The following is a 15,257-nucleotide window of genomic DNA, read 5'->3' as shown; positions in this document are numbered from 1 at the left end:
TCAGGTGAGAAACTATGTTCTATATTCTTCTCTTGAAGAAACTGTAACAGTAGTTTGTGTCCTCTTGCCTGTACATATTAGCTATATGTTAATAAATTTGCTTATGTCTGTTTAGCTTGTTATCTTTATTTAGCTGCATGTCTGCATAATGATCCTATTTACCTCTTCAGACAGCTTCTCCAGCCTTTCATCCAACTCCAGCCGTTCAAACGCCCGCGCCTTCAGCCTGGCCAGGCCTTCCTCATAGGCTGCCTCCACTGCACTGGCCGCTACATTAGCTGCCACTGCTACAGCTGTGCTGGGGTTTCCATGGGGACCCGGGTCTGCGGATGTCATCGCTTTCTTCATGAAAATCTCCCCCAGGGGAAATTCCACATTGGGAATATACCTGGCGGCAGTGTTGGAGTTAGCAGGGGTCAAACTAAGGTCGTCCGCACAAGGAAGCTCACGGCAAGGGAATCGCCGCTCCTTTAAAGCTGAAGGCCGCAGGGGCTCGAAGGGGTCGTTATTGTTGGCAGGTGTGAGAAGAGCTCCCTCAGCCACTAGGGGCAGCAGAGCAGCGGCGTCACATACACTGTTGGATTTGGAGAGTACGTAGAGGGTCTCGTACGTGTGATTGTACTCCAGGTGGGCACGTAAGGATGACAGGCTTCGAAAGCGCTTGTGCTCCCCGCAGCGAGGACAGCGGTATGGCAGGTCCAGAGAGGCCATTCCGTGCAGTAACTGCCGGAGGAGAGGGGGCGCTCACGCAGCACAACGGAGGCGCCAGTATGGGGGCACAGAGGTCACGCACCTGACAGATCCTCTCATGGTGAAAACAGGGTGGCTACAGCAAATCAGGGGGAGGAAGAGAGATCCCATGTGCAATGGTGGCGCCCAGCTCAGTCACACAACCACACATAGTGGCAACATTCAACTGGTCTTTTCACTTCATCTTCCAGGGTTCCCCTGTCAGAGGTTCTGGAAACAGAGCAAGAAAATACAATAATTTTGTAATAACATCAGATAAGAATCAAATTAATAAAAAAAAATCAACCATAAGAAAATTGGCGACAGAAAGTTGATGACAAAGGCTAATGCCAGTGCAACTGCAAAACAAAATACTGGGGAAGATTTCTGTGCTTCATAGCCCTTTTGTACAAATATATCAGCACTGTCTTGCAACAAGGCACAGAAAATCTTCTCCTACAATTGCTGATTGAATTGTAATAAAAAGTTGTTAAAAAAAAAACTAAAAAGTGATATTAAGTAAATTCAAAATCACAAAATCAATCAATGACAAACGTGTATATACAACTCGGGGCTGGTTACATTTGCACATGTCATCCAACAATTAAGAAAAATCTTTCATAAAGGTCATTAACTGCATGATATTAGCATTTTGACGCATTTTTGTAAAATGTGATTATTGGCAGCCCATCCATCTCTCAGTATTTTCTACTCCAGCTGTCTGGACACAGTAGACACGCCGCCTTAGTAATATTGATCTGGAAGTTTAGCGGTCAAGAAACATGAAACCTGTATTTCACTATGGGTTGAAAAGCAAACTCCTGCACTCGTACCCTGAAATACTCAGAGGGATACTGGGGAAAGAGTCGGGGAATAGGAAATGGCTCCATTATTGAAAGTGCTTGTTAGCGCCAACATCCTCATCTGGTCTGAAGTCTACGAGGTCAGCTGGACAAAACTCTTTAGTCTTTTATGAGAAGATCTAGTAACTCATACAAGAAACTCCACTATCTTTTATGAGATGTGTGCTCTTTATCTTTATCCTTTATCCATTTGTCTCTGCAGTTTCTTGTAAGCTTTTAATGCTGCCATATATTTTTAATAGTACCACAGAAAGAAAAGATGAGTCAATTATATTCATACCAAAAATTAAATAAAGACAAACAAAGCATGAGATTCAACTATTTCCCTTGGACACATTTCTGATAATAATGAAGCTTTTCAATAATTTAATTTGTCATTTCCATCTGCTACTTAGATGGCGACCAGAGTCGAGCATCTGCAAGAACACTGCATCTCTCTGTTAATTCCCCCTGCATCAGGTCCTCTAATTATAGTTCATTTCTCTTCACTGATTTTGATGAACACAGAGGCTTTTAGAGATACTTTTGTAACAATTTAAAGTTTTTCAACAATTCTGAATCTTAGGTCTTCTGTGAGCTCTTTTGTTCGAGGCATGGTTCACATCAACCAACGCTTCATAAAAATAGCTAAATTAATATTGGTGTGTGTGTTTTTTATATGGCAGGGCAGCTCTACCCAACACCTCTGAATTCGTCTTATTGATTGGACTCCAGGTTGGCTGTATTTTTGAACATTGAACATACCTCATCCAACAAATGACAACATAACTGTAATTTCCCTTATTTTTTTAAAGATCAGCAACTCAATGGGTGTATTAAAGCCTTGAACTTGGATTGGTGTACAGCACCACATGGTCTTTATATCAAGTGTACCCCATGTAGTAGAGTGGGACCATTTGGACTCACCAATCCAAGACAGAAGAACAGACTCTCTCTCAGAACTTTCTACAGCAGCTAATGAGAGAAGCAGTGGGCAAAGACATTGGCAGTGTAATTACAAATGAGAGATGCAGGCTGTTCTTCACAGAGGGCTTATACACTGGAAATCCCCAGAAATCACCAAGACCGTTATTAGAAGTCTGGTGAGGCTGGAACGGGGAGTGTACTGGCAAGCCGTGCCCACTTATTAAGGAAGGAGGATCTCACAGACACAGTCAATACACTGCAGGCAGCAGGCATTCCCATCTGCTTAAAATTACAAAGTGAGGTTTTCAACCAGGCAGGAAATGGAAGGAAGTGAGGCTGTTTGGTAGCCACATGTCACATCCTGCCAATGGAGCTGAGCTGAGACATCACGGAGGACTGCCTTTAATGTTTTATTATGATTAGTAGTGGATAGTGGATATGTGTTTAACACATAAGATACACAGGTAGCCATAGCCTCCAGCTTCCCCCACTTCTACAAGCACCAAAGAAAGCCAGGAGATTTCATCTTAGTCAGGCACAAACACACTGAAAGTACAGCATCCTACATCTGCTGCATCTAAAGCATTTAGGGCTCATCGTTTTGGAGTTTACATCTTCTGTATTTATTTTTAAATATTGTACGATCACATTACAAAAATACCAGACCGAAGCAGCTCTCATGTTTATTTCTCATATTGTCAGTTTACTTTCAGTTATAGGCAACATATTCTGAGTGGTCATCACCATAAGAGGAACCTGTAAACTGCAGTGAACAATTCTTTGATCCATTGGAGCATTCACACCAAAAAAGATGAATATCTGCACACTGTCAGCACTTAGTTTATTGGAAATATACTGATTCAGTCATGGACCTTCGTCAGGTATCAGATTCACACGAAGAACTACAGCTGCAACTAACAATTATTTCCATTATTGATCAATCTGGTGATTATTTTTTGATTAATCGATTATTTGTTTGCTCTATGACTACAAAAAAGCCAATAAGCACAGCTTTGCAGAGTCCAAGGTGACATCTTCAAATGTCTTGTTCTGTCTGACCGAAAGTCCAAAATATAAATCAAATATTAAAATAGTTTTCAATTTATTGATTGTAATACAATACACTCACAGTTTGCTTGTTCTCCGTTTTGTGTGTGCTCTAATTCCTACACTGCCCTGGCTCTGTAAATGGAAAACAAAGAAAGTGGTGCGTGTGTGTGTGTGTGTGTGTGTGTGTGTGTGTGTGTGTGGACCTTACATTGTTCCAGCCAATCAGCAACACGTGGCGTTAGTGCTCGTGCACAGAGGGCAGTGGGAGAGAGAGTTCTATACATTGGAACATTCGAACATGTTGGACTCCAGGCACTGTGAAGAAGGAGAGATGGCCAAGAAAAAGCCAAAGAGGAAAAGGTCTTAAGAGTATAAACAGAGGCAAGGGTGAAAACTTTTCAACATTGAAGGAACCTCAGAGATTTGAAATTTTGGGGTGCAGAGCTTCTGAGGGAGCACTGAAAGGAGGGGTGTATTTGTTTGGCAGTTGAGTTCAAATATCAACAATCCTGCAGAATGACTTACTCTCCCTTTAATTGATTTATCACTTCAGGTCTACTATGAACCAACAACATCTTTATACTTGGGCGATTGGCTGCAACAACCAATCAAAAGGGGAGGCAATTCACAAACATCTGAGATAATTACAGAATCAACAATAAAAACATCCATAAAATGAGACATAATATTATATGATGCTAATAGGGTTTTTTTAATATGAGATGGGAACTGCAAAATGTTTGCACAGGGGTCAGAGGGTGGGAGATCAGTCCTATTCTCATATACAACATTAGACAACACTTATGTGGTTCGATATGTGGGGACAAAAATGTGACTGACACTTGACTTGAAACCAGTCTATTCTTTTTCTGTAAATCATCAGTAACAACCAAAAGGTAAAGGTGCTTTATTTGTCACATACACAAAAACTATCAGTCTTACTAATGCCAGCTGCCCCCCCCCCCCCCCCCGCATCCATGATACAGTGGGCTGTGTAACTCATAACACTGAACAGACATACAAGAGGTCCTTTAAGTAAAGGCAGTTTACTCATTCACTGATCAGAAGCACATCTGCCACAATCCCAAGGCCACATTTTGTGTTGTGGCACTATTTTAAGATACATGCACAGAGTGGCTGCGTAATAATGATTCTACAGAGCAGCCATCTGGTGCTATGGCATAATATCACAGAGGCTGGTATTGTATTTAGCATTTAATTACAGTATTTAAACACATTTACTTTAAATGTGTATAAGTATTGATGCTAAACACTAGGTTAACCTTTTTAAAGCACTTTTAATGGATGGTATATTCACTGTGCTTAGTTGCCTCTAACTTAAGACCAGGACTGATGGGAATACACAGTCATTAGTAAAGATCCAAATACTGTTACTGCTATATACATACCTTGACTGACATGACAGGTCATTAAAATATCTCCCTAATTGGATGTCTTATTTCTGTCTCTTGAGTAACCCTAATGCACAGACTCTTAATGGAAAGCTACTTTTTGAAGGGTCTTTGCTGGGAAACCGTAATAATCTCATTTTCATCATCTGTCAATCCCATGATGGTCAAACAAGGCATTAAAGTCCGTCCAACATGAAGCAGAACATGGGCTCCAATTAGACCACGGTTCTTAACAATAAGGTCAAGACTGAGAATGAAGGATATTGCTGTTTACATCAGGGCAGTGACCTGAAGTTGAGGGGCTGATCTACAGAGCTTGCCAAGTCCCACCGGCCATTTCTATTGCACAGAAAAAAGGTTTGTGAACCTAAAGTCAAGAGGGAACAGGTGAATATCCTCAAATAGAGAGAATATAAAAGTGATGATAAAGTGAAAGTGAGTGGAGAGGCAGACAGGCAGGGGAGCAGAGATTTAGGTGTGAGGAAGAGTTTTACAAAGTGTAAAGAAGTAATCGATAGCCAAGAGAGCATAGCCACTGTAAAATAAGTTTAAATTATGTGAGCTAACAGGCAGCAGTGCTCCCCAAACTACTAATTAGGAGATAGGTTGTATTTTGCAGTTCAAGAGTAGGACAGGAAAATAATACAATGTTATTGTTTATTAAAGGCACCCTGTGGGGTTTTTGACCACTAGAAGCGGTGTGATGATCTTCAGTTAGTTGCAGTAACACGCCAAGAAGTGTATAAGCAGACATGAATGTAAACAATAAATGTTTCTTTTTTTTTTCACCTCCAGAAATGTTTATGAGGAAGGAAATGCATTCAACAGCTTTATTAGGCCCCAAGGAAACACACAATGCGTTTTAGTGAGTAACACTGAACGTACACCTTGAACTTTCAGTGCAATTGTATTGTGATGGCATGCTCATATCATGCTACAATTTTACAAACTCTTAAAGTCTAAATAAACAATTCCAAGTAAATTGTCACTTGAAGGTAATAAAATGAGCTACAGAGGTCAATCAGTTTCATTGTTTTGATTCTTTAGATGTGATTTTTCATTATATTTTAACATTGAAAATGAGAAATATATATTGTAAAGAGCTGCAGAATAATAAGCATGATATAAATGCAGTCCATTTACCATTTGATTACATCCATCGCCCAGCCATAATCAAGAAAGCACTAAATAATAGGTGTATATACCGTCCATATACCTTATATTATTACTATGATGTTTGTGTTTAGGTCCTGCAACAGCGTTCAGAGAAGTGTACAGACACACATTGTACTAAGTCTAACCGTGTCCCCATATCTTTTCATTTTAAGCACTACAGGTATGGGGTCACTAGCTAACAGTGTGCGTACACAGCAGTATTTAAGCAGTTTTAATTAGGAGTTATGGGATGCTGCATTGCAGCTCTGCATGCAAACCCCCTGATTGTATTGCTTTGCTGTGTCCAGCACAGCAACATTTTATTTACTGAAGAGCAGAAAACACCAGTAACATCTGTTTCAAACCACAAACTTTGCAGATCCATGCTGCTAGACATTATAATCTACATTCAATGCAAGCTTAGCCACCCTAGCGGGTGATCCCTCTCTGACTACCTACCCAAGGTCATTCTCTTTTTAAGTCTCTTTATACTCAGTAGAGTCTTCTTCTTAAAGATTTTTTTCTCACACCATACATGGTCAAAAAGTAAAGTGCAGCTCCCTGTGTTCTATGTAATATTAATTCCTGATTTACTAGATCAAAGTAGGCTTTTCATTCTCTGTAATATCCTTTGATACGTACTTGTCCAAAAAGGTAGATTAAGTAGATTAACTTGGACGCCAATGCTCTGCACAGCTGTTAACACTATAAACAAGATAGAAAATTAAAAACCTCTTTGGTTTGTGTTATACATCTGTTTGTTCCTCAAGTGACTGTAAATACAGATGGTTTCACCTTGTTTTCACAGACCACAGGTTAATGAATGGAAGGAGATGATTGCTGAAAATATTCAAGATGAGTTTGGCATTACTTGAACCAGCCCATCACCGTCACAGATGTAAGAGACCCAATGTGACTGTTGTCTAAATAAGACCAGTGTCAGCTCCAGCCCAGAACTTGAGTTGCACTTGAATTAGCTGATTAGCTGCTACATTCATGCTTCACAATGAGTCAATGGCTTATTCACAGCTGACAGCAAACACTCAGTCATATCCATGTAGGTATCAGAATCAGAATCAGGAGCTTTCTTGCCAAGAAGTGTTTTACACATACGAGGAATTTGCTTTGGTGATAAGGTGCTACACGCAGACAAACATACAGTTGACATAAATAAATGTAGAAAAATATAAATATCTATCTATCTAACTATTTGCAGAGAAAGAACAATTTGACACATATTTACATGTGCAGCACTCTGGTTTGTGTTGTACAGACGTATTGCAACCGATATACAAGTATATGTAAATGCTCCGTATTTGTCTAGCACCTTTCTAGTCTTTTCGACCACTCAAAGCGCTTTTACACTACATTGCATTCACCATTCACACACATTCATACACTGAGCCTAAGTGCTCAAACAGAAACTAACATTCACACACATTCATACACTGAGCCTAAGTGCTCAAACAGAAACTAACATCCACACACATTCATACACTGGTGGAACAGCCCAAGGACACGTCGACATGCAGCCTGGAGGAGCTGGGGATTGAACTGCTGACCTTCCGATTAACGGGCTACCTCCTGAGCCACAGCCGCCCCTATATATACACGAGTATACAGGTATACAAGTATGCAGGCGACACTTAAGCTAATACTAACTACATACTCAATTTTCCAGTTTTTGCCCTTATTCCAAAAAGACAATATTCTTAGCTAAGTAACTAACTAAGCTGTTCACATGGTTAATGAAAATGAATATTCCACTAATATTTCCATTCACATGCAAACATGCATACTCTTAGTGTAATGACGTACGTCCTACAGCTACAACCTATGGAGGAATTTCCCTCCTTCCAGTCTGTTAATCAGGTTGTTCGTCTTTCAAAATGTTTAAAAGCAGGTATGTTTCCCCATTCAGTAAGACACCAGCTTTGTCTCTCTACCTCAGCCTTGCAAACTGTGGGCTAGCTGATTTGTTTACAACGCACAGAGCTGACTGTAAACATGCAAGAGGCCATGTGTTGCAAACTGCAGTAAAACCCAAAGTTATACACATATTCCGAATTTCCTGTATAAATGCTAAAAGAATGTTGCTAAAATGCGAATAATATCGGCATATCCCAAATGTCTAAATCAGCAAAGGCTATATTCGGAATTAGGGCTAACTTGGAATTTCCACATTGAATATGCTGTATACATAGCGCATCAAATTCTGAATATTATGGTATTCAGAATAATCTTGGAAAACTAGTGTGTATGTAAACTTAGTCACTGTTTGCTGCCACCGCTCCCTCCACAGTCCCAGCTTCCTCCTTATGTGCTATATTTTTGGTATTTAATGTCCATTTATGAGATTAATTCTCCCAGCAGAATCCTCTTGCTTATCGGATTCTTTTCCGCCAAATCTAACTGTATAACCACTTTTTGTAAACATTTTGTAAAAATCAACGAGTTCCTTGACATTGATTTCTGACTTTAACGTCACCAGGATCAGCTGACATTACCAGAGGCATAAAGCCACAATAACCCACTTATAATAATAACTAATTCAAACTCCTTAAATTATCTGTGTGAAGATACTGTGGCCCATGCTGCAGTCATTGCTACAGAATTCTTAAACTCTGCACCATGTGCATAAAACATCAGCTGGCCCTCAGGCTACACTAATGACGTGACTATAAAAAGTTCAGCTCATAAGGATGAACACCAACTGATCAAATTGGTATGAATTAATTCATAAATAATAAAAGTCACCACCTACAAGCGCAAAATGTCACTCAGCTTTCCACAATTCACCACACCGGCTCTGGAGCTCTACGTCATAGCTAGGTGAGATTTAATTCCTGTGTGCCTGTCCTCTCTGATAAAGATTTGTTTTGCTAGGAGATGTAAGGAGCAGAGTGAGTCAAGGTGTATCACAGCAACCATGCCAGTGCTGCGGCATAGCAGTTAGCAGTATGATACTGTACATAATACTGGAGGTGCCTGTATGAGAGGATCAGCCTACACCTCAACAATGGAGCTGTTTTCACTGCTGGTATTTTTCATGTGTAAGATGTGCTCCTCCCACTCTCACAGTAAATGCCATAAAAGAGTGTGCTCTGCATTCACACAATATGATAGCAGCAATGTAAAATGTGCGCTAAACTCTGCAAGCGATGATAACGCTTTTGACGTGTTCCCCTGGACAGGCCAGATTACAATATATATAGACTCCTTTTTAAACTGAACGATAGGCTTAAAAAAAGCTCCTAATGCCTTCTTGGCTCCTATATGAGCATGTCGAATTGTGTTAGTCCTGAGTAAGCCATGGGACTCCTGTGACAGGACAATCTCACAACCTGGGGCTCTTTACCTCACAGCAAAGGGCAAACCTAAAAACTAACATTAAAAAAGATTCAGCACACTTCAGTTGTTATAAAGAGAGACATACTTCTGAAGAGGGCCAGTTTAAAACATTTCATCATTCATGTGACAGTATTACCAGAATACTACGACATCTGCATTTAGATATAGCTATTAGATGTAGAAGAAAAATAATCAACAACTATATCATTTTACCATCTAAGAATCAGAATTCTGTAGCAGATTTTGCTTTGTTGTCATTTACAAAGCTTTGACCTGATATCAAGACTTTGGGAAGAGCCTTTTGTTTACATTAGCATTAGCTTTGTACTCTAAGTTTATCGTGATATATTTGCCAAACTCATCAGTTTGTCCTCATGCTTTATATCTTTTCCGCTGAACATGTTGTTAGAAAAGCGTTCTGACCATGGACCACAGAATGCATCTAAAGCAGGGGAGTGGCATAATTTCAAGGCATGTGGATATGTCAGAGGGAGTGGGTGACATGACCAGTATCGTTTGGATCATTTAAAGTACAAGTTCTGAGAAAGAATACAGATACAATTCCGGCTTTTATTCATAAAAATATTCTATCAGAGTCCAAAGTTTACCCAGGCTGCAGCCACTCCGGCCTACCCCCTTCCAGAGTCTGTGGTTCTGATAAAGCGTCCAAAAAATTCACCTGTGTTTGGCATTCTTTCATTATATTTATTATCTTCATAACTCCTCTCTCACTCCTGTCAAGCTCAAGAGGTTCTTTGACTATTCTCAGTCTTGTAGGCTTGCCATCTTTTAACAAAAGATTCTGTGACACTGGTGTTCCTGGCAGCCTAGCAGCACTGTAACTTAGCTTAACATTATTTGGAGACACTTTCCCCTCATTTCCACTCTTTAGGACTTCACATGAGCTAAAATGTAATGTAATCTATTGCACTTTTTTTTTTGTTGCATGCCTAACCTTAGCAGACACAATGTGGACACTTGCTTGCAAACCCACTGTACACTACCTGCTCTGCACCAAATGGCAAGACAGACAAAGTTAGCAATTAGCTCGTGAACATAGCTAAAGAGCCAGATATTTTCCTCAGTAGTTGGTAGAGACCAAAAACAGAGCTAAAAGAAAGTCACAATTGGACTAACATTCACCAGGTGGCCGGAAACACTTCCAAATGAATGATAATGTGGCTCTGTAACTTCTGGATGTGTAAAAGCAACTGTTTGCTAACAAGTTCACCATATTAACTTAGACGCTGATAATATGTCAATGTTGTGTTCACAACTTGTATTCACTGCCCCCAAGTGGCCAAAAAAGAATGTGTTATTGCAGGTTTAAGTAAAATCAGTATCAGTAAAACTGATCTTATGATTATTGTCACAAGTATGGCACAGTAGTTTCCAGAAAATCATTGGATTGAGTATGGTAACTGTTAAAAATTGTTGATGAATAATTGTTGATAACTATCTGTCATTTAGCCATTAATACCCGGACGAAGGAAGACATCACGTAAATGCTTGTTCATATTTTATGACACAGCAACACTGAAGCAACATTAACATTCAGTTGCCACTGTGAGACTGAACACAAAAACAAAGCTAAAGCAGCACAGCTCTCACTGCAGTGACACAGAATGAGCATCATTATAGGAGCTCAGGTTGGGATGAGGCTGGTATAGTGAATGAGATAGACTATCACACGTGTAGGCTGATGGACAGACTCATTTCCCGGCTCACCACTGTCTACTATTGATCCAAACAGCTGTTAGCTATAGTTAATAGTTGTCCTCCAGTATACATAAATCCATAATACAGCTTCCTGCTGTTATCACCACGTATGTTGGCAAGCACATACACTTCATGTCCTTACGTTACACATGTGTGACCTCCATCAAGAAGTGCTACAGTTTCTTATTCATTCAGAGCCGGATAGATGCTGTACTATCTTAGTATCTCATATAATCTTACACGAGTAAGATTTGTATATATGTATATTAAGCCCCCTGTGCCAGCCAAAACAAGACAGGGGACGTATCTTCTATAGAGGACGTCTGTGGGAGGTGATGCATAAAATGGCCTCTGTGATTTGTGGCCGCATTTCAACTGTCTCTGAGGTCCTCTTATACTCATTAATCCTGAGCCTGTGTTGGTATGATATTCAAGTTGCTGGTAGAGGAGTGAGAAAGTCAGTGCAGATTAAATATTTCCTATTTCAACTGGGCTGATTTATGGTGCTCTGACAAGTATGGGTGACTTCAAATGAGAGAGGATTTAATAAAGTTTGATAGCGAATCAATCATAAGGCATACGCCTTTATTTGATGGTTTGAAAACCTTACAATACCAAACAATAAAGACAAATTAGTAAATACTGCACGAGTGCAATTTATCCATTAGTGTCAGTATTTTTCCACATTCAGTCTTAGGCTGTCATGAGCTGTCAAGGCCAGAATCATGTGCCTGATCCTTGATCTGTAAGCGACGGTTGGATGAGCACCATTTTACAGGCAGCTACAACAATAACAAACCGGGCCGGAGATGCCTGAGCCAGCTGTTCATGGGCATAAACACAGTCTGATTATAACAGAAGATAATACCATGACGGAGTCGTAAATTAATGACTAGCTAAAGGAAAAACGCTCTGATCACAAGAGAATGGACACTTACGGCTTGAAACTAGATACTGACGAAATAACAAGTTTCAAATTAGGCACAAAACTGAAAACAAAGAAAAACTCCAAACATTCTCTGGTTTCACCTTCTCCAGTGTGAGGATTTGCTGCTTCTCTCAGTTTTATATCTAAATAGCTTTGAAGTTTGGACTGTTGGTCAGACAAAACAAGACATTAAATACAGAATGATGAGCAAGAAAATAACCAGCAGATTAATCGGTAAAGAAAATAATTGTCAGTTGCAGCCTTATATTCTTTTTGTCAACAAATCCAATAAAAATACCAAAATTGCTTATTCTCCTAATAATACCACATTGTATCCAAAGCTTCCATCCATCCCATCCATCGTCAACCGCTTATCCTGTGTACAGGGTCACGTGGGGCTGGAGCCAATCCCAGCTGACATTGGCGAAAGATGGGGTACACCCTGGACAGGTCGCCAGTCCATCGCAGGGCTGTATCCAAAACTTGATTAAGTTTTTTCCTCTGTGCCAAAGACTAGCTATTTTTGAAAATTACTGAGCCTTTTTTATGAAACTTTACATTCGTGACACTTTGTCTTAAAGACAATTTTCAGCAGGAGTGAATGAGTTTGGCGAGAGACAGGATGGGTAAGTCGGATGTGTGAATTTTAGTGTGTTAGCTTGTACACATGAACTGACAGGTAGATCTAGATCTGCATCTCTGTCTGATCTGTGAACCTCACATCCGGAGAGGTAAATGTCAACCAGTCAGTTGATGGATGGAGGGATGGATAGATGGATGGATAAAAGGTGAGTGTAAGAAAGTAGCAGAAAAAATACACTACGTGCCAACCATACACTGTATAAAAGGTGCCAACAGACACTTTGGAATCAACAGAAATGTAAAGAAAACTTCCCTTACTGTCCAAAAATGGAACAAATACAATATTGTAAACACAGATTAATATGTTTTCTAACAACGGAGGATTTCTATCTACTGTGGGATCATGGGTAATGATTATGGGATTCAATGTAACAGTTCTAAGAGCTGCGCACACACCAACTGAATGAAAACACACTTACACAAAGAACATAACCACACACACACACACACACACACACACACACACACACACAATCGAGTAAAATATTCTGCATCAGTGAGACTGCTGAACACTGCAGGTTTACCATCACGTCTTGAAACTGTGAATGACAAAGCCATGGGGGTCTACACACAGGCACTTAGCATGTATATGCATGTTGTATGCCTAAACTGCGGCAGTGCAGATCCAGAACACGACTCTGTCTTGAATAAGAGAGCAGCCAATCATTTATTAGCTGAGTTATCTTATGACAGATTAATCTAATCTACAAAAAAAACACCAAGCATGTTTATTTTCTGCTTCTACTCTTGTAGCTATTCCTCCTCTTTTCAGCATGACTGCTCCAACTTTTGTCACATCTGATTTCTACAAACACTAAGTTAAAGCCAACTGACTTTCAGATTTCTCATGCACTGTAGTCACATGACAGTTTCCCAAACTCCAGCAGCCCTGGCTGTTTGTCACTTCAGCAGTGCGTGCTGCCTGAAGAGCAGGGGCACACACTGAGTCTGAGGCTTCCCATGGGAATATTATTATTAGAGTGTGAATATTACAGTCATGATTTCCTTAGACACTTTCCTCTTGAATCCAAGTGTGCTCAGAGGACTATTAAAGACCTCAAATGTGCATGAACACAACACCGTCTGTGAACACAACTGCAAGAAGAATAAACTCATATTTATTATACTAAAATTCATATTCATACACCACAACGACCAGGTTACAGCTGTGTGTCTATATAAGCTGACACATTTAACTTGTAACAGAGCCCATTTCAATAGCGTATCTCTAAATACAGCAATTCCAGGTACAATTCTCACACATCCAGGCCAAACAGGCCGGTTAAAGTCTCCAGTCTGAAAAGCTGATTCAAGCTCTCGATTGACAACCAGTTTAAGAGTAGCCTAAACATTGGCAGATTTGGCGCTAAAAAAAAAAACATTGATCCTCATATCTGCACTGCACATGGATCAATCGCAAGCAGCACATCATGTGGGTGTGGACGAGCGGCATCACCAAATGTCATCACGAGCAATGAACGCCGCCGTAATGACTTAAATGCACTAACAAGCCTGGAGTCAGGTTAATTCACACCGATGCTGATAGCAGCAGTTGTGCCCTCTCGGAGGAAAGGGCGACAGCCTTGCATGCACACGATTTTCTCCTGTTTCCACAGCAGCGCTGGCTCATCGCTGGGCTGGTCTCCCGACGTTGCGTAAATTTGTTGCACATGAGCAGCGGCGTCAATAAAGCGATTATTGTAAACACACACACACACACACACACACACACACACACCGACACAAATGTGATCGGGAGAGGTGGTTAATATGAAAGAAATGTACATTTCACTCACCTCGCAATCTTCTCCCCATTTTTTTCCGCTCCAGCCTTTCACTGACGTCACGCAGCCCCTCTCTGCAGCAGAGAGCAGCAGGCCTGCAGAGGACGACCAGGGAGGAGAGAGAGAGAGAGAGAGAGAGAGAGAGAGAGAGAGAACGCTTGAACAGATGCAGAAACATGAATGCAAAAACTCAGTCCTTCCCATCTTCTGATTAAGGAGAAGATACCTGAGAGTGAGGCTGTGGGTGTGGAGATACGTGACAGACAGTAGATAGGATAGGATAGGACAGGCAGAGAGCATATCCCATTCATCCAGCTCAGCATTACAAGCTGTTAAGACAATTTGGTCCTGCCAGTTGCTGCTTTGCTTTGTGAATCAATTGACATCAAGTAAATTGGAGGATTGTGAGACATCATCCATGTGCCATAGATTTTACTATTTAGCATCATGTCAGTCATTCAACCAATATGTTCCCCAGCCAGTATTGATACAAAAGGAGACATGAGGACTCATGCAATTCATGGACCCCCAGCTGGTTTTGTTCCTCAGCACCTCAGAAAAATACAAGGTAGTTCGAAGATAAATTTTGCTCTAAGAGTTTTTTGATCCACTTAAAATTTGTTTAGACGGATCAGACACATCACAACAAGACTGCCTATAGCTAAAACGTAGTGTAGCCCAATACTAGCACATGCAAAGAAGGGTTTTCAAGTCAGCA

At 40.5% G+C, this 15,257-nt stretch overlaps 1 protein-coding gene across 2 annotated transcripts in view; it reads right to left on the bottom strand.

Moving 5' to 3' along the window:
• Positions 1–14,687, bottom strand: part of fbxo41 (F-box protein 41) — a 51,837-nt gene extending 37,150 nt beyond the window's left edge. Inside the window, exons 1-3 of one of the 2 annotated variants that reach the window (XM_038713293.1) lie at positions 14,552–14,632; positions 3,757–3,863; positions 163–960 (exon numbers count right to left, since the gene is read on the bottom strand). In XM_038713293.1, coding sequence (XP_038569221.1) covers positions 163–711 — 549 coding nt within the window. In that variant the 5' untranslated portion in view covers positions 712–960; positions 3,757–3,863; positions 14,552–14,632. Of the gene's footprint in view, positions 1–162; positions 961–3,756; positions 3,864–14,551 lie in introns of both variants that reach the window. The other variant, XM_038713294.1, reaches the window with a different exon arrangement.
• Between the last annotated feature and the right edge of the window lie 570 nt (positions 14,688–15,257).

This window comes from Micropterus salmoides, unplaced genomic scaffold (genome assembly GCF_014851395.1).
Source record: "Micropterus salmoides isolate LMB-PRFRI ecotype aquatic unplaced genomic scaffold, ASM1485139v1 Ms_hic_scaffold_12, whole genome shotgun sequence".
Classification (NCBI taxonomy): Eukaryota; Metazoa; Chordata; class Actinopteri; order Centrarchiformes; family Centrarchidae; genus Micropterus; species Micropterus salmoides.
Note: the sequence above shows the minus strand (reverse complement) of the source record. Positions and strands in the feature narration are given on the sequence as shown.